We start from the raw sequence: 25,865 nt of genomic DNA on the forward strand, positions 1-25,865 counted from the left end.
AGAGGGCGTTTCCTACAGGGATACAGCAGCCAATTATATTGCAGCGGCACAGGTTAGGGTTAAAGGAGAGATGTGAGAGATGAGGTGGAACAAACAATTTCTGAGTATGGGGGTGGGGGAGGGAGGGAGGGGGTCCCCTGTATTTTTGTGGTTAAAATATTACGTTTCAACCAAGTGCTGTGCCCCCCCCCCCCCCCCCCCCTCAAAAAAATGGTCTGGAAACAACGATGCTCTCCGATTAATCAAGCAAGGAGTGGGGGCATTTTCTTTTTCTTTTTCTTTTTTTTTTTTTTTTTAACCCCAGGAATAGTAGCTAACATCCCACTTTATACGTAGTTGCATAAGGATTTAATAGTGGGTCATAATAATCCTTCATTCAGAAATAATTTATTCACTTATATAAAATAATATATAGATTGTAGTAAACACGTTTACCCCCCCCACCCCCACCCCCCCCCCTCTTAAAATGAATGTACTATTTCAATAAATATTAAACAGCCAATGCATCATGGGGTGAATCTAATTGCCTCCCACGCCATTCACGAGTATACTGTCCTTGAGTTTTTGTTTGTTTGTTTGTTTGTTTGTTTTTTTTAAATAAATAAATTTTGCGCTTTAATGACGTAACAGATTCAAAGTGCGGGTGAAGGTGGGAGATGTTGCCAGTGCGGTGGTGCGATGCTGGTGAACCGGAATAATAGAGAGGCAGTGGCATGCGGTGGCTGGTCGGAAGCTGAGGCAGGGGAAGCCCGGCACACCGAGCGACCGTCCGGCGGAGAAACTGGGCTCCATGACAAGATGCCAACCTTTTCCGTCATGTACAAAGGAGCTGTCATCATTAGCAGGTAAACTAAAGTACTGCTGATGTGACTGAGTACTTTTAGGGATGTACTTTTGATAAACAACTGCATGTTTGTTCTGTGGTAGCATATATATATATATATATATATATATTTCCCTTTTGGGAAATGAACAGTGCTTTTGTAGATGTTATTATTTGAGGGGATTTGAGAATAACATGCAAAAACAGCAGCTCGCCTGCTCGTTCTCTCCTCTTCGCTTGAACTCTTCCATCTGTCGTCTCTCCGCACCGCCGCCGCGCGCAACCGACAACTGGGTGGATTTACGCGACCTTGTCCGTCAAAAGACCTTTTTTTTTTTTTTTTTTTTTAGTGGATTAAAACCATGTCTGTTATGTTTTGGAAAGTTGACCGGACGTGGGTTTGAGTCATTATACATTGAGGGGTTGTAAACTGAGTCTTGATTCCAACCATCGCCGAGCTGCTTTAACTCAAATCTGGGGAGTCATGTACACTATTTTATTTGAGTTGACATATTTAAAAATGTACTATAGTATATACTAAGTGTCAAACAAACAAACAAAAATGTAGGCTCACATCACCAAAAAAAAAAAAAAAAAAAAAAAATCCAATTCATATGTGAGTCTAAACATAAATACTTTTGTATATTGTTGTTTGTTGGAGTACTTTATCGGTAATATTTTGTGTCTCTATTGTATTTGATTGGTGTTGCTCAATGTGTAGTGACCGCACGGCCCTATTTGGAATGTTAATTGCCTAACAAGCAGTAGAAAAGCAGAAATAGACAAAAATAAGTGAAAAACCTCAACTAAAATACTAGAATATTAGAATACAATCAGTAAGCAGGGGCAAAGCTGGAGGAGGGGGGGGGCTCAGCCACCAGAGACTGAAGGGTGTCGACCTCAATATATATACTGAATATGTTTGTGTGTCTACCTCTAAATATACTTTAGCTTACTTTGGCTTCTCACGCTCATGCTCGTGCAGTGGTAGCTCCCTAACTGCCAAACAACATTTTTCTGTGTGACTGCCAAAAGCCTGACGAGGAGAATTATCAATATTTCAGCTGCGGAGTGTTTATATCTCGAAGTCTGATACTCCCACGGCTGGCTGTGAAACAATGAGGCTAATTGAGGACACAATGAAATGGCAAATGAAAATGTATTTCTGTTAAGAAGCATCACTTTCCTTAACATTTTAAAATCAGGAGCAACTTATAATACAGTGGAACCTTTAAAGTTAAAACAAAATAATAATAATAACCTGAGGTTTAGAATTCCACACCCCAAAATGTGAGAAATTTTACCAATAGGTCCATTTGTTCTATCAGACTCTGTTGCACGGTCGCCATTGTTGTTGCTTTGTTCCTTGTTACGGAAAGGAAAGGAAAAACGGCTACCGGAAATGGCCACTAAATGCAGAGGAAACTCCATACCAGCCCTAGCGACACCCCCGACTTGGAGGAGAACTGCAGCACCCTTTCAAAACAGCGCACTGGAGTATAAAGGCAAATTGCGTGCAGGATAAAGAAGCCTTAAGTCTCAGTTCAGCAGGCATCAAAGGATGATATGATGTTGATTTTATGCAACTTATGACAGAAAAGGACCAGCATTATATTAAATAGGGTTAGGCACCGAGTATCGAGAATCGTTTGCAACCGGGATGTTCTGATTCTCCTGGAATCGTTCAAATGTTAAGATCTTAACGGTGTTAAAATAAATGGCCAGTCGCCTCAGTGCAATGCTTGAAATAAAAATATCTTGTCAGAAGGAGGTTTCACGATTTGTAGACATAACGGGGTGTCGTCTATGAAGTGTTCCTTCCTGTTCCGAGCCTCAGCCTCCACCGGGCTGAACTTTAGTGACATCATCATCGGGTGAGTGAAACAATAAAATATGTCTAATGCCAACAATGAGGCAGCTAACGTTTGACTGTGACTAAAATGGTGGGTCAACATCAACACAAATAACTAGCTAACATTAGAGCGTATGTATTTTCTATTCTATTTCCTCCAGGAAAACAAAACAAACAAACAAAAAAAAAAACAGTGAGGTAAACAAGCAAAACATCAATGATTTTTCAGGATTCTGGGGTGCGCATAGGCACAACTCAATCATGTGTAGTTGTTTAAAAACAAGGAAGTGAGAGGTGAAAACAGACTCCTCTTACCTTGCCACCCAGTGTTGAAAGTAAGTACTGTAGTACAATACAGACAAACGACAAGGGCTGTGTCAAATGTTCATTTTAGTCTGTGCTGCGGGATGCTAAGAAAATGGATGGCCATAATGTGGACACCCCTTATTTAAACCATGCAAACTTTTTGGACCCTGCCCCTTAAAAGAATCCTAATTGAGAATCGGTTGGAACCGCAATCGAAACGAGGAACCGGAAATTCACTCAAATTCAAACGATGCCCAACTCTAGTGTTAAGAGTGTGTGTGTGTGTGTGTGTGTGTGTGTGTGTGTAAAACGTATATATGTACAGTACAATTGAGGGTCATATCAACAACAAAAAGGGATAGCATAAATGTAATATATGCTGATATATGGCATAATCAAAATCTGCAACTCATCTGCACTGCTCTGATACAATACTACAACTATGTTTTAGTATGATCGGTGTGTGGGCACTGATCATTATGGTTTGTACCAGAGGGGGGATAAAATATCGATCTCACAATACTACTTTGTATATCATGGTATTATCGCTCACGGTACAGTCTCGGTACACTATCATCATCAGAAACATCTACCTTTCTCGTAATAATAATGATAATATAGCGCTTTTCAAGGGAGTGAAAGATGCTTTACATTTGCACGCATTAATATTTCACTCCACAATCACACCCTAGTGATGGTAAACAACTTGTGTAACCACGGCTTTCCCCTATACCTATGTATAATGCGCACTATTGACTTTTGACAATTTTTGAGGGGGAAAAATGCGCATAGTTTTGAGTGTGAAAAGACACGTTTACATTTCTGGTCATCTGTGTTCTGTTCATATAGATTACTCATGTATTACTTACCATACATTTTATGTAAAAACATTGCCTTATCACCATTTGATCAGACTGTATCCATCCATCTATTTTTTTCTGTTTATGCAGTTCAGGGTCACGGTTGAGCTGGAACCTATCCCAGGTGACTGTGCGCCAATTGTCGACCATTCATACTCTATTTCACACCAAGAGGCAACACAGAGTCTTCATTTAACGAATGTGGGAGGAAAGCAGTACCTGAGAAAGCTCATGTAATAATCATGGCTGGCAAAATCTTGTGTTCATATCATCACAAGTCCAATTCATAATTTATACTGATTTTGGATTTGTCTTTAATCCCTTTTTTTTTTGAATCCCAAAAAAATCAATAAATCCAAGCAAATCTGATATAAATATGCTCTACATGTGATTAAATCAATCTTATTGCCTTCCTTTATCCTTCCTTTATAACTGCAAAGCAAATTAGCCGTATCATTGTTTGATGCATCACATCAATAGAGATACATTTGAGTTGTATCCACAGATTACAACAAATACAGTAAGAGGAGGGGTGGGACCTTAGCCTACATAATATTAATTCAACGATTATGCATTATAACATTCAGCATGGTCAGCCAGTGGTTAGGATTATTGTCTCGGTTCCATGTGGGTTTAGCGTGTGGTTGCTTGTTGTTTGTGTGGGTTTGCTATGGTAAGGCTAATTAAGATTTAAGGGCAGGTTTTCTACCTGATTGGTTAATTGGCAACAATAAATTACCATTTTTTTGGGGATTGGTCTCTATTTGTCAGCCCTGCAATTGTCCAGGGATGTACCCCCCTCTAACTCAATGTTTTCATGGCTTATGTACTTTGCTACAGTCCACACTGGTAAGAATACAATTAAGAGAGATTTATTTGATAGTTTTCCTGCAAATGTATTCTTAATGCACTCTTTTGTCCTCTGTTTCTTTATTTTGAACCAGGACACTCATGGGTTCATATGGTGTCGACAGAACTGTTCATTCCATGGACTTTACAGATTGCGAGAATGGCTTGGGTGAGTAGTGACATCAGCGCTTGAAGAGAGTTTGAGAAGAGTTACAAAATGTGTTTCGGAAAAAAATATAATTCAAATGCAAAAAAAAACAAAACACACTTGTGACTCGCACCAGGGGTTTACGTGCCAGTCGACTTATCAATTTTTTTGACTTCACTAATTTACAGCGACATTAATAGCGTGATGTTGACTAGTGGCCATTCATGTTTTTTGGCATGAGGAGGACGCTGAGCCCCTTGCAGCACTAGATGAGGATGCTGATTCCAATTTGTCCCCTGAATTGATGGAAATTGTCTTCTATTTCTCTTTTTTTTTTTTTTTTTAGAATAGTATTGTCTTGAAATGGTTTCTGCGTGGCAGTTGAAAAGTCGATCACATGTCGGTGGGTTGAAGTGCTTCAGTGGTGTTAAAACACAATTTGTACAAAACTAAGGCTTCCAGCCGGTAGTTTTGTTTTTAAGAAATTTGCCTCCCTTCAGTCTTAGCAATGCTGTTTCATCCAATTCATCCATTTTGGTAGCCGAGCTGTGACATGTGCATCCATAAAATCGGTGTGCCAGGAAATCCTGCACTGATAAAGGTTCCACATTGTATGGAACACAAAATGTAATTAAAATACGTTAATTTTTCAAGATCATTATATTGTTTGTTATTAATTAATCCTGATTAATGCGATGTGATTAATGGTTAAAGTCGCACCCCTAGTTTTAACGTATGTTCTGTGGAACTGTACTGAAAAAAATATCATCAGCGACTTGTTGACATCGAGTTCGTCTTTCATCACAGTGGTGACTCAAAAAAATCGGAGGTCATGCACCCCCTTACACACAAAGTTCCAGAGCCAAACAACCACTTCACCACGGTGGCCAAAGCGCTACCCTGTCAAAGCCGAAAGATAAGCAGATCTGCAGTGTTAGCACAGATTAGTGTTAGCCAACAGTGTTAACAGCGTTAGCTTCTGATAATAATGTTTTCTTTTACAAGTGTATTTCGGTGGCTTCTTAGCTGCCATCACAAGTGATAATGCAATGGAATCGCTATGGGTGCTCGTTTGTTTGTGAGGGGTGATAAGGTTAAATTAGCCAGTGGTGGTCTTCATGCACAGTATGAAATGATTGCTCTGTGTAGTTGTTGACAAAGTAATGTTTATGTTTGGGTGATGTGAAAACCCATTGTCTTGAGTGCTTGCTTTCTTTCCACACGCTGGGCTCTGCCCCTGCTAGTAGAAGCAGGCAACCAGCCGCAACACTCCAAGCCAAGCCAGGTGAAAGATGCCAAATGCCAGCAGGAGCTTACCGGTTGAGATCCGGCCCGCTGGTTGTCATTTAACGAGCACCGGACTTGCCACTGGCCATGCAATATATAGGGAGGGATGAGGACTGCATGACACAGATCCGAGCCAGTTTCACCATGCAGACACAGTATATTTATGTAGTGTATCACTAGGGTTGGGCATCGTTTGAATTGGAGCGAATCCGGTTCTGATTCCGGTTGCTTAGTTCGATTCTGGTTCCAAACGATTCTCAATTCCGATGCCCAACCCTATGTATCACTGAGACATAAACATATTATAATGGATAATAAACTAGGAGTACTGTGACATGGGTTGAAAAGAGAGGATATACTGTACACCCCAGGGTCCTTGTACATTCTGGTGCATTATTGTAAAATCAAATCATCAATAAGTCACTTATTTTTAAGAATAATACTATAAGATGAGTTTAAATTCATGTCAGTCTGTTGGGATCATACTGTAGTTTCAGGCATATTTAGTGTTTAAAAGTCAATTCTAAACGTTTTAAAAGCAAAGCGAATGGATTTATCGAGCACATTTGATACACAAGGTAACGCAGTGTGCCTTACATGATTAAAAACATTTTAAAAAGATGAGAAAAATAAAATAACAAATGTACATTGCAAGAAAGATCATTTCAAAGTGGATATCGTCTAAAATAATCATAAGCATGAGAAAAAATTGTTTTGCACTTAAAAACATTGAAACTTGGCGCTGATTTCACTTCAGTTGGCAACTTATTCCATTTGTGTGCAGCATAACAGCTAAATGCTAATGGGTTTATATGCCATTAGCATGTCTTTAATGTATTCAGGACCTAAACCATTTAGTGATTTATAGGCCAGTAACAGAACTTTAAAGTCAATTTTATAGCTAACCGAGAAACCAGTTTAGAGACTTTAGAATTGGAGTAATATTGTCCGATCTTTTTGTTCTGGTCAGAACCAGTGCTGCAGCATTCTGAATGAGCTGCAACTGTTTAATGGTCTTTTGGGGGAGTCTAGTCAGAAGACCGTTACAGTAGTCAAGTCTACTTGAGATAAAAGCATAGATGAGTTTTTTTTTTTTTTTTCCTGAGGCATCAATATGCCTCAGCAGCCATGTTTGTTAGGGATTTGTTTGTGTCTTTCGTCTTCTGTTTTTTTGAATCACTATCCCACCTTTGTGGAGTTCTGTATGAAGATAAATCATTTCATCTTCATCTTTTTATCTCAAAAAAAAAAACACATGAGGTGGTTTAATTTTCTGGTATGGCTCTGATGGCTATTTTGTGCGAAGCTACTAATGGAAGTACCCAATAAACTGGATCAGAATCTGCGTGACATGCTTCTGCAATAGTGTGCTGTACTGTATATTGTCAATGATGCCTGCAATAACTACAGGAAAACAAGATTGAAACAAGAACAATTGGGCTGCCCAGTGTTACATTCATTAGCATGCATGCAAGACGGTTCAAGGCTGTAAGGGCTACAGGGCTGTGGCATTTTCAAACCTTTAATACAGGTACATCTCAATAAATGAGACTATGATAGAAAAGTCCATTTATTTTAGTACTCATATACTACATAAATTCATTAAACACTTGGGAAAGTACTTTTCAGAGGGCAAATAAAAATAATTTTCATTGTTTCTTGATTGATTGTTATGCAATATTCTAGTTTCTAGAGATGGTGAATTTGGTGAATTTTGGTGTTATTGTAAGCTATAATCATAAAACATATACATTAAAAAAATATATGAAATATAGTATTTCACTCTGTGTGTGTAGTGCTTCCATATAATGAGTTTCACTTTCGAAATGAATTACTTAACTAAATCTATTGAGCTGTACCTGTATTGTATGTGAGATTTAAGAACAAAATTGTTCCTAAGAACAATTTGTAAATGAGGCCCAATAAATATAGTACTTTTTATTATCATACTGCAGTCATTTAAACAAACAAATGCTGCTAACAAATAACTTTACAATAGGAAGTAATGAGAACACAAGTTCCATTTACCTTCTGCGATGCGAATGTACTGTATGTATGCAAGTCAGCTGTTGAACATGTCGAATAATGTAAGTACTACTTTTGAAAGGGATTTTCTCTCGAGAGGAGGTATCCCTGCTCAGTATCAGTGTGTTTGCCTGTGAGCCAAAGTAGGTCATGTGTTAAAGCCCTAACCCACTTAACTTAGCTGGGTTAAGAATACAGAAAGCTGAGTGTTGTTGTTTGTATCTGTACGTCACTTCCATAGCACTACAGTATACGCATGCAGGTTGGGGCTACTCACCATTTAGTATTCTACTGTAGTTCTAAGGCAGTTCACAATATTTTGTTCAAACTTTTTATTCAAAGCATTTTCCCCAAAAAATCTGAAGTACTAATTGCTCACTAAAGCTGTTTGCAACATTTTTTATTTATATCTCTAATGTGTTTGTGCGGTTCCTTTTTCTGTTTTCTCCATTTTGTTCTTCTTCCAACATTGTCAACAAGTGTCATGTATAAATGAAAGTTGTTTTATGATGATGATTATTGTTATTATTATTTTATATTAGGTGAAAATCAAACATATAATTAAATATATATACTAAAAACAAATTCACAATTTGTGGACCTACATTATATACCGTAATTTCTCGTGTATAATGCGCACCCATGTATAATACGGACCCTCAAAGTTGACCTCAAAATTCTGGAAAACTCTTCTACCTATGGAGAATGCATTTTTTCAATCCATGATTTTTCTTCTACCCATATGATCAAAACATGAAGTATTATCTGTATTTTGCTAGTTTTTTTCAAATAATGATTCTGAAGTTAAGCACTTTATTTGCGTAATGCTTTTTTTTTTAATTTACTACCTCTTATTATTAAATTCACAGCCCTAATTTAGTAAATTAGAAAGCACACAGTTGTGCTAATATGTTTGATTATGTCATGAGTGTGATTACCCAGGCAAAATTTGTAAGATGGGATCAATTCTTTAAAGAAAACATGAAGGACCAGGTGAAATTTTTATTTCAATGGAATTGAAATTAAACGGTCAAGCATTTCAGAAAAGCATTATCATTAAACACAAACATAACCAGAAAGAAATTAATGATGGTTTTTGTTAAGTCATCAGTCATATTTGAAAAAAACATTTCACAAATTATGTCAGGGTATGTAAACTTATGAGCACAACTGTCCATATATGCAGTCATAGGTACCCCCTGTCATATTGGAATTATAGTTATGATAATGATATACTGATAGTGATATAATGGCAATTGTGCAAATGATGCAGTCCTCAAGCAATTTAGAACAATTTAAAGTGACTAGTAGTGCGATGATCTGGTACAGTGACGTAGTAGTAATCAACAACAGAATGCAAATAGTGCAGCATGATAAGTGTGCAAATAAAGTCGAAATGTCCCAACATGTTGCAGTGAAATTGTAAGTTAACTTTTTAAGAAGTTAATGGCAAGAGGGAAGTAGCTGTTGAAATTTCTTTGGGATTTAGTTTGCATTGTTGGATAGCGCCTACCTGAGGGAAGGAGCTGGAAGGATGTGGAGGGTCCAAGAGGATTTTGTGTGCCCTTGTCTTAGTCCTTGCAGTGTACAAGTCCTCAAGAGTGGGAAGGTGGGTACCAGTAATTTTTTTGACAGCCTTGACTGTCTGTTGCAGTTTGATCATGTCCTTCTTTGTGGCAGCACCAAACCAGACTGTGAACTAGAACTACCGCAACAGCTTCTGTGGCAGGCCGTGCATCCTCAGAAGCCATAGGAAGTACATCGTCTGCTGGGCCTTTTTGAGGATGGAGTTGATTTCAGGTCCTGAGAAACTGTAATTCTCAGGAACTTGAAGGTCTTGACGGTTGACACGCGGTGGTTGGACAGCATGAGGAGCGAAGGATGTTTCCAAAGTCCACGATCATCTCTACCCTCTTGAGCATGTTCAGCTGCAGGTTGTGTTGGCTGCATCAAAGCTCCAGCCACTCCACTTCCTGTCGATACTCACACTCGTCACCGTCTTCGATGAGGCCGATGACTGGGGTCCCATCTGCAAATGTCAGGAGTTTGACAGCCAGGTGTCTTGAGGTGCAGTGGCTCGTGTAGCGAGAGAAGAGCAGCAGATAGAGGACACATCCTTGGGGGGCCCTGGTGCTAAAGGTGCATGTGGATGAGGTGGTGTCCCTCAGCCTCACCTGCTGTGTCCTGCCCTTCAGGAAGCTGTAAATCCACTGGCACATGGCAGGCAAGACGTTGAGTTGGAGAAGTGAGGAGGAGAGGAGTTTGAGGATGACGGTGTTGAATGCAGAGCTGAAGTCCACCAACAGGATCCTCGCATAGGTACCCTGTGCTGTCGAGGTGTTCCAGGATGAAGTGCAGTCCCATGTTGACTGTCTCATCCACAGATCTGTTTCCACGATAGGCAAACTACAAAGGGTTCAGCATGGGACCTGTGATGCTCTTGACGTGGTCCAGCACGAGGCGTTCAAAGGACTTCATGACCATTGATGTCAGGGTGGCCGGTCTGTTGTCATTCAGTCCTGAAATTACAGGTTTCTTGGGGACTGGGATGATGATGGAGCGTTTGAGGCGTGATGGGACTTCACAAAGATCTTTTGAAGATCTGTGTGAAAACTGGAGCGAGCTGGTCCGCACAGACTTTCAAGCAGGAGGTGTGATGGTGGTCGTCGGCGGTGTGGCTGTGTCGATGTGGGGTTTGAAAGTGTCCTTTTCAAATTTAGAGTTGAAGGTATTCAAGTCGTCAGCTAGTCCTTTAGTGATTTTCAAAGCATTATAAACATCTTCAAACATTGCTGTACCTTTAAAAATGCAGTTCAGTAAAACAATGTACAGATAAACAAATATATACACAATATACATTATTATCTACAGTATACATACAGTATTTTAAAGCTGTATGAACCAGCCCAGACTCTTATTTATCATCCCCACACCCCTATTAACCTCTACCACATGCTCATAAACACTTTCTATACTATTAAACACCTTTTACACTCTTAAACATACAGCAATGCACAGTAGTACTGCACACTGTGTACATTTTAGTCCTTGTAATATGAGTTTTAATTCTTTTTACAATTTTAATGTTTTAGGCTAGGAAGCATTTATTTTGCCACAAATTTTTTTTACATCATACATTCAAAATCTGTGATATGGTGAATTATGTGTGATATGAATATGTAAAAAAACCAAAACAAAACTGCAATGCACTGAATCCGCAATAGGTGAACTGCGATATGGGAAGGGAACACTGTATTGAAAACTTAGTGTAGTGGTGCAGTCTGCTAGTGGGAAAATGCCATTATTTCGTAGGCTGAGGTTGCATAGAATGGCTTCCACTTTGGGGTTTACTGACCCGAAACCACTGGATTCACATAAACTGGCGGTCCTAGCTAGTTTAAACGATGTTGCTCTAAGCATTTGTTATGGATTCCACTGGTTTTGATGTCATGTTTAGTCCTAGTTTGGCGAAAATATCGTGAGCCGAAGCAGTCGTAGTAGACATGGGTGCCGCTATCTTACCCATCTTCTACTCCCACTGACCGTCAATCACAAATCTTACACAGGGATTTGCACCTTCTGCCTACCACCGCGGTGGTTTGTTGAGCGGACAACAGGGTCTTTTTTGGCATGTTCACAGCTGACAGTAACCATTTGTTTTCTCAATTAAACATACATGCATACTGCAGATTTTGGACTTGTTTGCAACATTACAGAAAATTGTGAATAGTTGAGTTTTGTGTCCTACATTGACTGGAAATAAAGGTATTTTGTTCGTCACACGTACAATGTACAGCAAACTTGGGTAAGCAACTTGATCAAGGGAACTGACTGGAAATTAATTTCATGTTTCTGTTTGAAAGAAAAGCCCCAAAGTCACGTGTCATCCAGAAGAGTATTTTAAGATCAGACACTAAAGTTGGACGAGCAGGCGTAGCTTTCAATAGCCATTCCAGTTAATGCCAGAAGTATCTGACAAGGTATAGGTATTTAATAATAATTATTATAATAATAGCAAGAATAATAATAATCTTCCCGAGCTTGCGTGTGTTTCCATCCACATTACAAAAAAAGGTCAGGTTTATTGAAGACTCAATTGAGTGTGAATGGTTGCTTGTCTATGTGTTCCCTGTGATTGACTGGCGACCAGTCCACGGTGTACCCCGCCTCTCGTCCAAAGTAACCCGGGATAGCCTGTGACCCTAATGAGGATAGGTTCTATAGAAAATGGATGGATGGATAATAACAACTAAAAAAGAAAATGCAGCACATTTACTTTTGTACTGACTGTTGGTGAAATATTAACTGCCAAGATAAATAATTTCAAAACTCACTAAGGGACCTATCTAAGCTTGTGAATATTGGCACTTATTCCAAAGTTCTGGTCTTACAAATGATGTCTTAAAAATTCCGCCCATATAGACTCAATAGTAATTTTAGGCTCATTTTCTAATTAAATATTTGATTCTCAGCCAGATTTTGGCCCGCCCACATTTTACACACAGCCTGTCACAGCCTTAGTTTCACTTAACGAGCAGGAGCTTTTTAACCACCTCAGTGACCTCAGCCACAGAGATAGGAGAGTCCGCCTCAGAGAACCCAGACTCTGCTTCCTCATAGGAAGATGTGTCGGTGGAATTGAGGAGGTCTTCAAAGTATTCTCCCCACCGACTCACAACGTCCCGAGTCGAAATCAGCATCGCCCCATCCCCACTATACACAATGTTGATGGTGCACTGCTTCCCCCTCCTGAGTTGCCGGATGGTGGACCAGAATTTCCTCAAAGCCGTCCGGAGGTCTTTCTCCATGGCCTCACCGAACTCCTCCCATACCCGAGTTTTTGCTTCAGCGACCACCAAAGCTGCATATCGCTTGGCCAGCCAGTACTCATCAGCTGCCTCCGGAGTCCCACAAGCCAAAAAGGCCCGATACTCCTTCTTCAGCTTGACGGCATCCCTCACCGTTGGAGTTCACAAACGGGTTCGGGAATTGTCGCCACGACAGGCACCGACTACCTTACGGCGACAGCTCCGGTCGGCCACCTCGGCAATGGAGGCGCGGAACATGGTCCACTCGGACTCAATGTCACCCGCCTCCCCCGAGACGTGGGTGAAGTTCTGCTGGAGGTGGAAGTTGAAACTCCTTCTGACAGGGAATTCTGCCAGACGTTCCCAGCAGACCCTCACAATACGTTTGGGCCTGCCACGTTGGACCGACATCTTCCTCCACCATCGGAGCCAACTCACCACCAGGTGGTGATCAGTTGACAGCTCCGCCCCTCTCTTCACTCGTGTGTCCAAGACATGCAGCCGCAAGTCCAATGACACGACCACAAAGTCGATCATAGAACTGCGACCTTGGGTGTCCTGGTGCCAAGTGCACATGTGGACACCCTTATGCTTGAACATGGTTTTCGTTATGGACAATCCGTGGTGAGCACAGAAGTCCAATAACAGAACTCACTCGGTTTCTGATTGGGGAGCGTTCCTCCCAATCACGCCCTTCCACGTCTCACTGTCATTGCCCGCGTGAGCATTGAAGTCCCCCCAGCAGAACGATGGAGTCGCCGGTGGGGGCGCTCTCCAGCAGCCCCTCTAAGGACTCCAAAAAGGGTGGGTACTTTGAACTGCTGTTTGGTGCATAGGCACAAACAACAGTCAGTACCCGTTCGCCCACCCGAAGGCAAAGGGAGGCTACCCTCTCGTCCACCGGGGTGAACCCCAATGTACAGGCGCCGAGCCGGGGGGCAATAAGTATACCCACAACTGTTCGGCGCCTCTCACCATGGGCAACTCCAGAGTGGAAGAGAGTCCAACCCCTCTCGAGAGGACTGGTACCAGAGCCCAAGCTGTGTCTGGAGGCGAGTCTGACTATATCTAGTCGGAACTTCTCGACCTCGCACACCAGCTCGGGCTCCTTCCCTGCCAGAGACGTGACATTCCACGTCTCTAGAGCCAGCTTCTGTAGCCAGGGATCAGATCGCCAAGGTCCCCGGATTCGGTCACCGCCCAGCTCACAATGCACCCGACCCCTATGGCCCTTCCCACAGGTGGTAGGCCCATGGGAAGGGCAACCCAGGTTAACCTTTCGGGCTGTGCCCGGCCGGGCCCCATGAGTGCAGGCCCGGCCACCAGGCACTCGCCTTCGAGCCCCACCTCCAGGCCTGGCTCCAGAGGGGGGCCCTGGTGACCCGCGTCCGGGCAAGGGAAAACGTTTTCCTCTGTTTTGAATCATCATAGGAGTATTTAGAGCCGTGCTTTGTCTGGTCCCTCACCTAGGACCTGTTTGCCATGGGTGATCCTACCAGGGGTGTGAAGCCCCAGACCACTTAGCTCCTAGGACCATTGGGAAACACAAACCCCTCCACCATGATAAGGTGACAGCCCAAGGAGGGGATATATAATAATATAAACTCCCTTGATGTGAGGCAGCTGTTCTATTCATTCAGTAGCTCTGGTATCAATCCCTTCCATCATATTACATTTTAACCATCTTTTTCAGAAAATAGTTAGAACATTAATCTTTGGGAAGCAATGTCTTTGAAAGATAACAAGCAGACAACATGATTTGGAAAACAAAATAGGAGATAAAACACAAGTAAATTCATATTTTTTTTTATATTTGCTCCAGTTACTTCTACATTAAGTGGGTAATGTTATTCTTCTTCTCTGATGTTAGTTGGGAGGAGAATGCTTTCAGGCTGAACACAAGAACATGGAAGTGTTTTCCTTAGAGAAGGGTGAGAAAGGGTGGAGGACTAGGATGGGGAACGTTGTAATCGCATTCTTCTGAAAGGCAATAATTAACATGCACCCCTTTGCATCAGACCCAATTAAGGTTTCAATTTATTCTGTGGTAACAGGCTAATAGCAGTCTTAGGCTGAACAAACCTTGATCTACAGATTAAATAAAACACTTTCAGGGATAGGGAAGACTTTAGTGCAGGTGTGTGTGTGCGTGGGTTGGGGGAGTCATTAATGGAATGAAGCCAGCTTTAGGAATGTTGAATTTAATGGAATCCATCGTATGAGACTAAGACGAATTCAAATTTGAAAATAAACGAAAAGACTGCTACCGCCTCAAGGGTGGAAAAAAAAACGCAAAATCAAAGACTGACCTGAGTTGATTCTCATGACCCTGCCATTCCTCTTCAGTAAACAGTATACCAATAAAATGGTGGATGTCAACAAATGACCTTCCACCTATTCCCAGGAGACAATATTCAAAACTCCATCTGGTGTTTCTTATTATTATTCATAAAGCAATTAGCATTCACAAGCTTTTGGTCCTGAGGCTTAGGCAGCTAGTGGTAGGATTGGGAAGTAATATATCATAAAGATGCTGTGGCAGATCACTTTTTTACACGTACAATAACAGCAGGGAACGTGTGGATGTGGATGGGTGTTGAACCCTCTCACCAGCAAAAATGTGGGTGTTGATTGAAACATACCTTGAAAGTTATGTAGATGTGTGACTTTTCGCCTTTTTCTCGCTCGCTCTTCTCCACTCTGGACATCACACCCACCCTCGCCAACCAACAGACATTACTATCCAGTCAAAAGAGGACGAAAGTAGTAAACACAACTTGATCCATTTATGTCTTGAGAAAATGGCGCTTCATAGTGAAGGTGTTGAAATTTAAAAACTAATATTGTTGAGAGTGGATAACTAGAGGAAGGTGATTGAGCAATTTGAGCTGGTAACAAGTTGGTGGAGAGGCCAACCTAGATGTGTGCTGAGATAGCATATGCCAATTTTAGAGCGTCATAAATTGATCACAAGACCACTCCAACACACAACAGTGTTGCTGTTGTTCCACCTAGGTACAGTAGCTAGCTACTATGGAACACTAACTGGTACTAATGTATGTAATGTAAAGCGTAATGTAAAAGAGCTTTATATGCTAACAAGATTGTGTTCATACACTAAGAGCTCAGTGTATAAACATGGTACTGCATATGCGTACAAATTCCCCTCCATAAATATTCCTTTATTGTTGCTGTAAACTCAGAGTAAAATATTTGGCTTTGATGCCAAAAGATGAATATGAGACAAGAGATAAATATTTCAGCTTTTTGTTCAAGATATTAACTTTACACCTGACTTTGATAAACAATATCTAAATTATCAAAGCAGATAGATTGTAGAATGTACCCTCTATAGGATTTAAATCTGGAGATTGTCTTGGTCAGACTAAAACCTACATCTTTCCCCTGATGAACCGCTTTGGTGTTTTGGGTCATTATCTTGCTTCATGATGAAAGACATCACAACCTGTTTGGTTATATCTTTATTTAAAAATTGGCAGACACAATGTTTCTGGAGACTTCTGAGCCGAGATGGGGATTATGGTCATTGTGACTCGGACTCGACTTGAATCCCTGGTTTATTGCATTGTGACTTGACAAAAGCTAAAGCACTTGAGCACTGAGTTGGACTTGGGAGTTAAGAACTCATGGTGTGAAGGTGGAATCATTAAGTGGCCACAGACAAGACCCTTTCAAATCTCATATTTTGCAAATGCAACATCTTGGAAAAAGGAAATTACCTCCTATCCTATTTAACACTTCCCATATCATTTGCCATTTTAATTGTTTAATTTTCTGTTATTTTTTTACTGTATTGCTTGATTTCTTTGAGCTATGTTTGTACGGTGACCTTGAGTGCGTTGAAAGGCACCTATAGATACTCTGGCCGAGAGGCGGGTTACACCCGGAACTGGTCGAAAGCCAATCGCAGGGCACATATAAACAAACAACCATCCACACTCACATTCACACCTATGAGTCTTCAATCAACCTACAATGCATGTTTTTGGGATGTGGGAGGAAACCGGAATTTTCCCTGGAGAAAACCCATGCAGACTCAGGGAGAACATGCAAATTCCACACAGGCGAGGCTGGATTTGAACTTGCGTCCTCAGAACTGTGAGGCAGATGTGCATACATTGGTGAATAATACATTATTTGACCTGATTGACCAAAGACCTAATACTTGAATTGCCCAAGACAAAATGACTTGAAGACTTTGGACAGATTTTAGTTCGGTACACTCACAAAAACAATTGGGATGTTTTGCCCTATCCGACCAAGGACGTTAATTGCCAGACTATTTTATAGCTTATAAGATTATTCTATAAGTAGAGGTGCAACAAATAATTGACTAATCAACACCTAATCGATTATCAAATTAACCAACAACAATTTTGATAATCGATGAAACATTTGGAGACTTGTTTAACTTCAAATTGTCCAAATCCTCAGAATTTGAAACTCTCACCAGTCAATGTTCTCTGATTTCTTTCATCCTTCATGAAAGCAGAGTGATTATATTTATTTTTAATCAAAAAAAGACTTTTGCAAACATTTATTTTTCTTTGGGAAGCAATAATCAACATTTTCCCCTATTTTCTGATGTTACGAACCAAGCCAATAATCGAATCATAATTTATTTATTTGAAGAAACAACCATTCACCCTAACATTCATACCTACAGACAATTTAGAGCTCTTCATCCTCGGCAGGGTCCTCGAGGGTGCATGGGAGTTCGCCCAACAAGTCTACATGTGTTTTGTAGACTTGGAGAAGGCGTTCGACCGTGTCCCTCGTAGAGTCCTGAGGGGGTGCTTCGGGAGTATGGGGTACCGAACCACCTGATACGGGCTGTTCGGTCCCTGTACGACCGGTGTCAGAGTTTGGTACGCATTGCCGGCAATCAGTCAGACTCGTTCCCGGTGAGGGTTTGAGTCCGCCATGGCAGCCCTTTTTCACCGATTCTGTTCATAACTTTTATGGACAGAATTTCTAGGTGGCGGCACGGTGGCCGACTGGTTAGAGCGTCAGCCTCACAGTTCTGAGGTGCGGGGTTCAATCCCCGTCCCCGCCTGTGTGGAGTTTGCATGTTCTCCCCGTGCCTGCGTGGGTTTTCTCCGGGTACTCCGGTTTCCTCCCACATCCCAAAAACATGCATGAATTGGAGACTCTAAATTGCCCGTAGGCATGACTGTGAGTGCGAATGGTTGTTTGTTCCTATGTGCCCTGCGATTGGCTGGCAACCAGTTCAGGGTGTACCCCGCCTCCTGCCCGATGACAGCTGGGATAGGCTCCAGCACGCCCGCGACCCTAGTGAGGAGAAGCGGCTCAGAAAATGGATGGATGGATGAATTTCTAGGTGCAGCCGACTCGTAGAGGGGGTCCGGTTTGGTGGCCTCAGTATTGCATCTCTGCTTTTTGCAGATGCTGTGGTTCTGTTGGCTTCATCAAGCCGTGACCTCCAACTCTCACTGGAGCAGTTCGCGGCTGGGTTGAGAATCAGCACCTCTCAATCTGAGACCATGGTCCTTAGTCAGAAAAGGGTGGAGTGCCCTCTCCAGGTCGGGGATGAGATCCTTCCCCAAGTGGAGGAGTTCAAATATCTTGGGGTCTTGTTCACGAGTGAGGGAAGAATAGAACGGGAGATCGACAAGGGGGATCGGTGCAGCGTCTGCAGTGATGCGGACTTTGTATCGGTCTGTTGTGGTGAAGAAGGAGCTAAGCTGAAAGGCAAAGCTCTCAATTTACCGGTCGATCTACGTTCCTACCCTCACCTATGGTCACAAGCTGTGGGTCGTTACCAAAAGAACAAGATCCCGGATACAAGCGGCTGAAATGAGTTTCCTCCGCAAGGTGTCCGGGCTCTCCCTTAGCGATAAGGTGAGAAGCTCGGTCAACCGGAAGGGGCTCAGAGTAGAGCCGCTGCTCCTCCGCTTTGAGAGGATCCAGATGAGGTGGCTCGGGCTTCTGTTTAGGCTGCCTCCTGGACGCCTCCCTGGTGAGGTGTTCCGGAAACGTCCCAACCTACCATGCATTTTTTTGGGTTGTGGGAGAAAACCCACACAGGCACGGGGAGAACATACAAACGCCACACAGGCGGGACCGGGGATTGAACTCCGGTCCTCAGAACTGTGAGGCAGATGCTCTAAACAGTCGTCCACCATGCCGCCTAATACATAATAATAACATGATAATTTTAGACAAAATAATTAGCAATAAGGTCTGCTGAGGCCACGAACTAGGTGGGTCTGAATTATTGCGCCCTCTGCTGGTTGTTGCCAACTTGTATCATTGAACAAGCCAACATTTGTTTGAATATTTTTATGTACAAAGGCTAATAATAAAGGGGGCACATTTAAATTTGTCTGTATCTCTTCCCTTTAGGAATTAAAGTGATTGGCGGCGTGAAGGAGCTAACTGGAGAAGAGTTTGGAGTTTATGTTAAAAGGATTTTACCTGGTGGCCTTGCTTCAAGTGATGGTAAGCATAACTTTAGAGTGCATTTCTTGTCATTTCATGCATGAGGTTTATTTTTTTAAACTTGTATAACAAGGTCACTACTCCTGTTTTAAAACTTTATTATGAGTACAAATTGAGTTGCAGGTTTTGTTCAGTCTAGGCATGCACCTAAATATGCAATCAACAACATATACAATAATGGCGGCCCTGAAGTAAATGTCGCCCTTCTCATGGGCTCACCACCTGTGGTGAGCTAGTAATACCTTGTTCCAATACCCAGCTAAAAATGCTAGCTCTAGGAAAGTGGAACATCACCTCTCTGGCACTGAAAGAGCCTGAGCTGGTGCGTGAGGTTAAGAGGTATCGATATAGTCCGGCTGGCCTCGACACGCAGTTTTGGCTCTGGTATCTGTCATGGGTGTGGCTCAGATAGGACTCACCGCCGCTGTCCACCAACAAGTACAGGTATTACCACCGCAACAGGCACCGGTCACCTCATGGCCACTGCTCCGGTCGACCACCTCAACAAGGGAGGCACAGAACATGGGCCACTAGGACTCAATACCCCCTGGCTTCCCGGGGATGTTATCAAAGTTCTGTTGGAGGTGGGAGTTGAAATTCTGTCCACCATCCAGCATCCGAGAAAGAGGAAGCTGTGCACCATCAAAACTCTGTATAGTCAAGATGGGGAGATGCTGACCTCGACTCAGGAGGTTGTGAGTCGGTGGGGAAAATACTTCGAAGACCTCCTTAAGTCCACGGACACACCTTCCTATCAGAAAGTCTGGGGACTCAGTGGTGGACTCCTCTATTTCTGGGATTGAGGTCGCCGAGATTGTTAAAAAGTTCCTCGGTGGCAAGGTCCTGGGTATCAGTGAGATCCACCCGGAGTTCCTAAAGGCTCAGAATGCTGTGGGACTGTATTTGTTGACACCATTTTTAAACTGGGGTGCCATGGTATGTATTACAATTTATAGGGGGATCACACTTCTCAGCCTCCCTGGTAAGATCTATTCGAGGGTTTTGGAGAGGGAGGCCCGTCAGGATGCCAAATCTCAGATTCAGAAGGAGCAGTGTGTTTTTTCTCCTGGTCGTGGAACAGGGGACCAGCTCTACACCCTAAGCAGGATCCTGGTTGGTGCATGGGAGTTTGCCCAAACAGTCTACATGTGTTTTCTTGAGATGCTGTTTGACCATGTCCCTAAGGGGTTCTTGTGAGTAGTGCTCTGGGAGTATGGGGTACCAAACCTCGTAATATGGGCTGTACAGTCACTGTACGACCTGTCTTTCTCATCCAAGACCCTTTTTCACAATTCTGTTCATAATCTTTATGGACTGAATTTTCGAGGCACAGCCAAGGCCTTCATGGGGTACAGTTTTGGTGACCTGAGTATTATGGCTCAGATTTTTTTTTTGCAGATGATGTGGTTCTGTTGGCTTCATCAAGCCATGATCTTCAACTGTCGCTGGAGTAGTTACGCAGCTGAGTGTGAAGTGGTTGGGAAGAGTATCAGACCCCCCAAATCTGAGGTCATGGTCCTCAGTCAGAAAAGGGTGGCGTGTCCTCTCCAGATTGAGGATGATATCCTGCCCTAAATGGAGGAGTTCTTAGGGTCTTTTTCACGAGTGAGGGAAGAATGGAGCAAGAGATCAACAGGTGAATTGTTGGACCGTCTGCAATAATGCGGACTCTGCATCGGTCTGTCATCGAGAAGGAGCTGACTTCTGTATATAGGCAAGGCTCTCGATTTACCACTCGATCCCTCACCTATGGTCACGAAGTGTACGTTGGGACAGACAGAACAAGATCAGGGATACAAGCTGCAGAAATGAGCTTCCTTCAGACTCTCACTAAGCGCTGTCATCCTTTAGGGGCTCAGAGCAGAGCCGCTGCTCTTCCGCATTGAACGAAGCCAGATGAGGTTACTCTGGCACCTGGTTAGAATGGTCTGGAAATTACTCAGGTTTATGGTTAGAGTTAGGGTTAGGGCTGGGGAGAGGGAAGTCAGAATTTCCCTGCTTAAACTGTTGCAGCCACGACCCAACCTCGGATAAGTGGAAGAAAATGGATGGATGGATTCCACTAATAATAGCAATATAATAATAGGAGTCCTGACACGGTTCATTGTTAAACAACTTTAAACCGTGACATAAGAACATTGCACCACAAAACTGTTATTGTATTGCACAGGGAGAAACCTTGGGAATACTTGCACAGAACACAATTATAACTAGAGACTGCAACTGAAAAAGTGTTTAAATTGACACATTATCTGGCAGCATGGTGTTGTACTGGTTAGCAGATCTGCCTCACAGTTGAGAGGTTCTGGGTTTGAATCACAGCTCAGTTTCATGTTTTATGCATGTTCTTGTGTTTTCTCTGCTCCGTGTTAATTGAAGGCTCAATGGTGCTTATAGGTGTGAATGGTTGTTTGTGTGTCACCTACTGTATGATTGACTGGTGACCAGTCCAAGGGTGTATGGTACCCCACCTCTCATCGAAAGTCAGGTGAGATCCGCTGCTGCTCATGGACTACCCTAATAAGGAGAAGTGTTGTACAAAATGGATTGGATGGATATTATTTATCAACCTTACACCTTTCTAGCATTCAGTGCTATACTTTAACTGCCACTTAATCAATGCCATTTTACATGTTGTATTGGTACGTGGACTTCTTCACCCCCAACAAGATAAAAAGGCTTTAATCACATGCAAATCTCGTCCACACTTCCAGCACGGAACTCCTGGTTTACCCTCCCCTGCATGCTTTTGCATGAGCAGAAAAGCACAATTTGCTAATATGTTAGAACGTGCCCTGGAGTGCGCCTTCCAGCTGCAGTCAAAATTAACAGCATGACCTGTCGGTGGTAACAGTGGTCTGCCTGACTCGATTTGGAATGGCAGATCAAGTATTTTTGGATTTTCTCTCGTGAGAGTAAGAAAACATAAATAAAACAGGCCACAACAGAGTCATGACCAACTTACAGTATGCTTTGGCCTCAAACAGCAGCCTGGCGATGCACTCTCTTTTTGCACCACATTTTTCTTTTGGTTGGAGCTTTTTCACCATCTCCAAACTCCTTGGAACTCTTATTTACATCTGTGCACACTAATACAGTACATAAAAGAAGATATTACTGTTGCCAATAATAGCACAGTTGGACACCCTGTATTTTACTTCTGACAGGAAACCTGTTACCAGGAGACCAAATCTTGGAGGTAAATGGAGAAAGTCTAATCGGTGTCACAAGTGAAAGGTAATGTCATAAAATCTGACTATTCCCTTTTATACAGTATTATTATTTACACTTAGTAATAATGTCTTGTTCTCATCAGAGCTGTGGACGTCTTGAGAGCGGCTTCAGCAACCAATCACATGCGACTTCTCATAGCCAGGGACGAGGAGGCAAAGTAAGTCGAGCTCCATGCAGTTGTGTATGATATTTGTATTCATTGGTTCTTTATGGTGCTTGTGATCTCAAAGTTTAAATAGAAAAAGGTTTTTTGAACTGTTTCAAGGGGGATTCATTTAAGGTGGTCTGTAACAACACAGACAAATAATCATCGACATCGACATGCATCAACAGCATCTACAATGTTCACAATTGTGAAACACAGATGAAAAGTGTTTTGTGTTTTCTATCAACCAACACATCTGTCCTTCCATTTTAGTTACCGCTTATCTTGTTCACAGTTGCAGGGAGTGGGAGCCTGGGGAAAAAACGGAGAGTACGACCTGACTGGTCGCCAGTTAATCACAAGGCGCATATAACCATTCACACTTCCATTCATACTGTATATAACATTACTGTGTGGGAACTGAAGCCACACTTCCTGCACAGAAATCCAACAAGTGAACCACGACACCATCAGAGACTACTCGATTAGAACGTTATGTCTGTGCAAATCGTGCATTTTACGCATCACCTTTAGCATAGTGTAAGAGCTTAGCATAGCAATATAAGTACAAGACGTTTGGGTGAAAAGATCGCGCGACTAGCAGAGGCACGGGCCTTCTCTTCCACAACGCCTCCTCATGATCGCTAACTGTGAGTTGAAAAAGCACGGATTTGCATACTTAAATATGAGAAGCTTACAGTACCTCAGTACGTCTGGGCCAGAAATTTCCTAACTGCTCTATCTTGCCGGTACATGTAATCCTCAGAGAAGAGGTTCTGACAGAACGTAGGATTTACACTTTAGCTTTCCTAGTGAATGTGTCAGAAATAAGTTAAATCATTGTAATGTGACAGAGTCAAAGAATGCAGGAAAAAAGAGTCAAGGTTTAGTCATCTCAGAAGCATTTTTTGGGATAAATGGAGGGTCAAACAGAAAAGTCAGTCGTTAAGTGAACGCCTTGGGACACCAACATGACATGTGTTCTTGCCTCACGGTGTACTGGTACTCTTGCAGACTTCAGGGGTGTCAGCGGTGAACTTGCTTCAGTTTCCCTACTTAGCTGCTCTGGAATGGCAGCTGACCAAAGTAGGAGAGAGAGCTTATTAGCCTCAGGCTGCTCTCTTCAGAAGATGAGCCTTGTTCGGTAATCTGTGATTTAACTGGCCTACAGCCAAAGTATGGCTATGGAGAGAAAATGGACATTTACCTCTCAAACCTCACCTGTTTCAGATCGCCTACTCACTCTCATGGCACGGCCCTGTATTTTTCTTCTGTATAATTCTGCTTTTAATGGTGTTTTATTGATGCACAGTGTCCTTGAGGGCCACAAAAGGCACTTATAAATAAAATGTACTATTATTATTATTATTATCATGAAAAAAGTATTAAGCACTTAATATTTTATATGGTCAGTTATATGTTCAAGTATGTGAGCCCTTGAACATGTTTGAATAAAATAAAATCCCAAATATACATTTTCAGTCAGTGGACTCTTATCTAAATGAAGACCAGATCAATCAATCAATCACTTAGATTCATCAGACAAATCAGACGAAACACATTTGCGACAGTTGAACATTATCAAAGTGTGAGCATTATATATGGGTGATTATTGATGCACTTGTTTAGTCCCAATTTGAAATCTCACTGCTAAAAGTAAGAAAGATGATACCGACATTGCAGTGTGTAACATTATTCTCCATTGGTGACTTTCATATGTACTGTATATTTTCATGTCTATGACCGACAAAGTCTCATTTATCATTTTGTTCCCCTGGAAAGGAAAGAATTTGCTGAGCTACTGGAAAAATATGGCTCCAATGGTAGCACAGGATCAACTCGCAACTCTCCGATACAACAAGGTAGGAAACGCCAACGAACCTAGTGAGGATAAGCGGTAAGAGAAATGGATGGATGGATGATATATGACATTGATGCTTTGGAATGTTTTTGTATCCTTCTTCTGACTAATACCTTTCAACAATGAGACCCATCTGATGCTGCAAAAGCTCTCTGCGGACCATGGCTTGTGTTTACTATGGGGTCCCTCAAGGGTCAGTTATTGGACCCCCTCCTGTTCAGCCTGTATATGCTACCCTTGGGTCAAATTCTTCAGAACTTTAATTTTGACTATCATAGCTATGCAGATGACACACAATTATATCTAGCAGTGTCTCCAGATGACTACAGTACAACTGAGGTGTTGTGTCACTGTCTAAAACAGACAAATAACTGGATGAGCCAAACCTTTCTTCAATTAAACCAGACCAAAACTGCAATAATTGTTTTTGGCAATAAAGAAAATAGATTGCTGTTAGTAAATACCTGGAGTCACTCTCTTTAAAAACCAAAGACCAAGTCTGAAACCTTGGTGTTCTGATAGATTCCGACGTGACTTTCAACAGTCATATCAAATCAATTACTAAAACTGCCTTCTACCATCTGAAGAATATATCCAGAGTGAAGGCTTGCATGTGTCAAGCAGACCAGGAGAAGCTCATCCATGCTTTTATCTCAAGTAGACGTGACTATTGTAATGGTCTTCTGACTGGACTCCCTAAAAAGAGCATTAAACAGCTGCAGCTCATTCAGAATGCTGCAGCTTGGGTTCTGACCAGAACAAAGAGATCAGAGCATATTACTCCAATTCTAAAGTCTTTACAGTGGCTTCCAGTCAGCTTTAGAAGAGATTTTAAAGTTCTGCTACTGGTCTATAAATCACTAAACGGTTTAAGTCCTGAATACATGAAAGAAATGCTCATGGAAAATAAACCCAGTAGGGCTCTGAGATGGACAGACTCAGGTCAAATAGTGGAGCACAGAGTCCAAAGCAAACATGGTTAAGCAGCATTTAGCTATTATGCTGCACACAAATGCAATAAGTTAAAAACTCTTCTTCCCCCCCCCCCCTTTTCAGAGCATTTCCACTTTCAAATGATATTTCTTGCACTGTACGCTGTTTTAATTGTATTTTGAATTTTTTTCTTTGTTTTAAATGTTTCTAAGCTGTTTTTTTCTTAGTTTTTAAATGCTTTTAATCCTGTA

General features: G+C 42.0%; 1 protein-coding gene across 3 annotated transcripts in view; it reads left to right on the top strand.

The window, feature by feature from the left end:
• The first annotated feature begins 539 nt into the window (after positions 1-539).
• si:dkeyp-72e1.9 (syntaxin-binding protein 4) overlaps positions 540-25,865 on the top strand; it is a 53,445-nt gene continuing 28,119 nt past the window's right edge. Inside the window, exons 1-6 of one of the 3 annotated variants that reach the window (XM_061750530.1) lie at positions 540-845; positions 4,786-4,859; positions 19,346-19,441; positions 22,609-22,678; positions 22,758-22,832; positions 24,603-24,682. In XM_061750530.1, coding sequence (XP_061606514.1) covers positions 679-845; positions 4,786-4,859; positions 19,346-19,441; positions 22,609-22,678; positions 22,758-22,832; positions 24,603-24,682 — 562 coding nt within the window. In that variant the 5' untranslated portion in view covers positions 540-678. The remainder of the gene's footprint in view (positions 846-4,785; positions 4,860-19,345; positions 19,442-22,608; positions 22,679-22,757; positions 22,833-24,602; positions 24,683-25,865) is intronic. The other 2 variants (XM_061750531.1, XM_061750532.1) reach the window with 2 other exon arrangements.

This window comes from Phyllopteryx taeniolatus, chromosome 16 (genome assembly GCF_024500385.1).
Source record: "Phyllopteryx taeniolatus isolate TA_2022b chromosome 16, UOR_Ptae_1.2, whole genome shotgun sequence".
In the NCBI taxonomy this organism is placed as follows: Eukaryota; Metazoa; Chordata; class Actinopteri; order Syngnathiformes; family Syngnathidae; genus Phyllopteryx; species Phyllopteryx taeniolatus.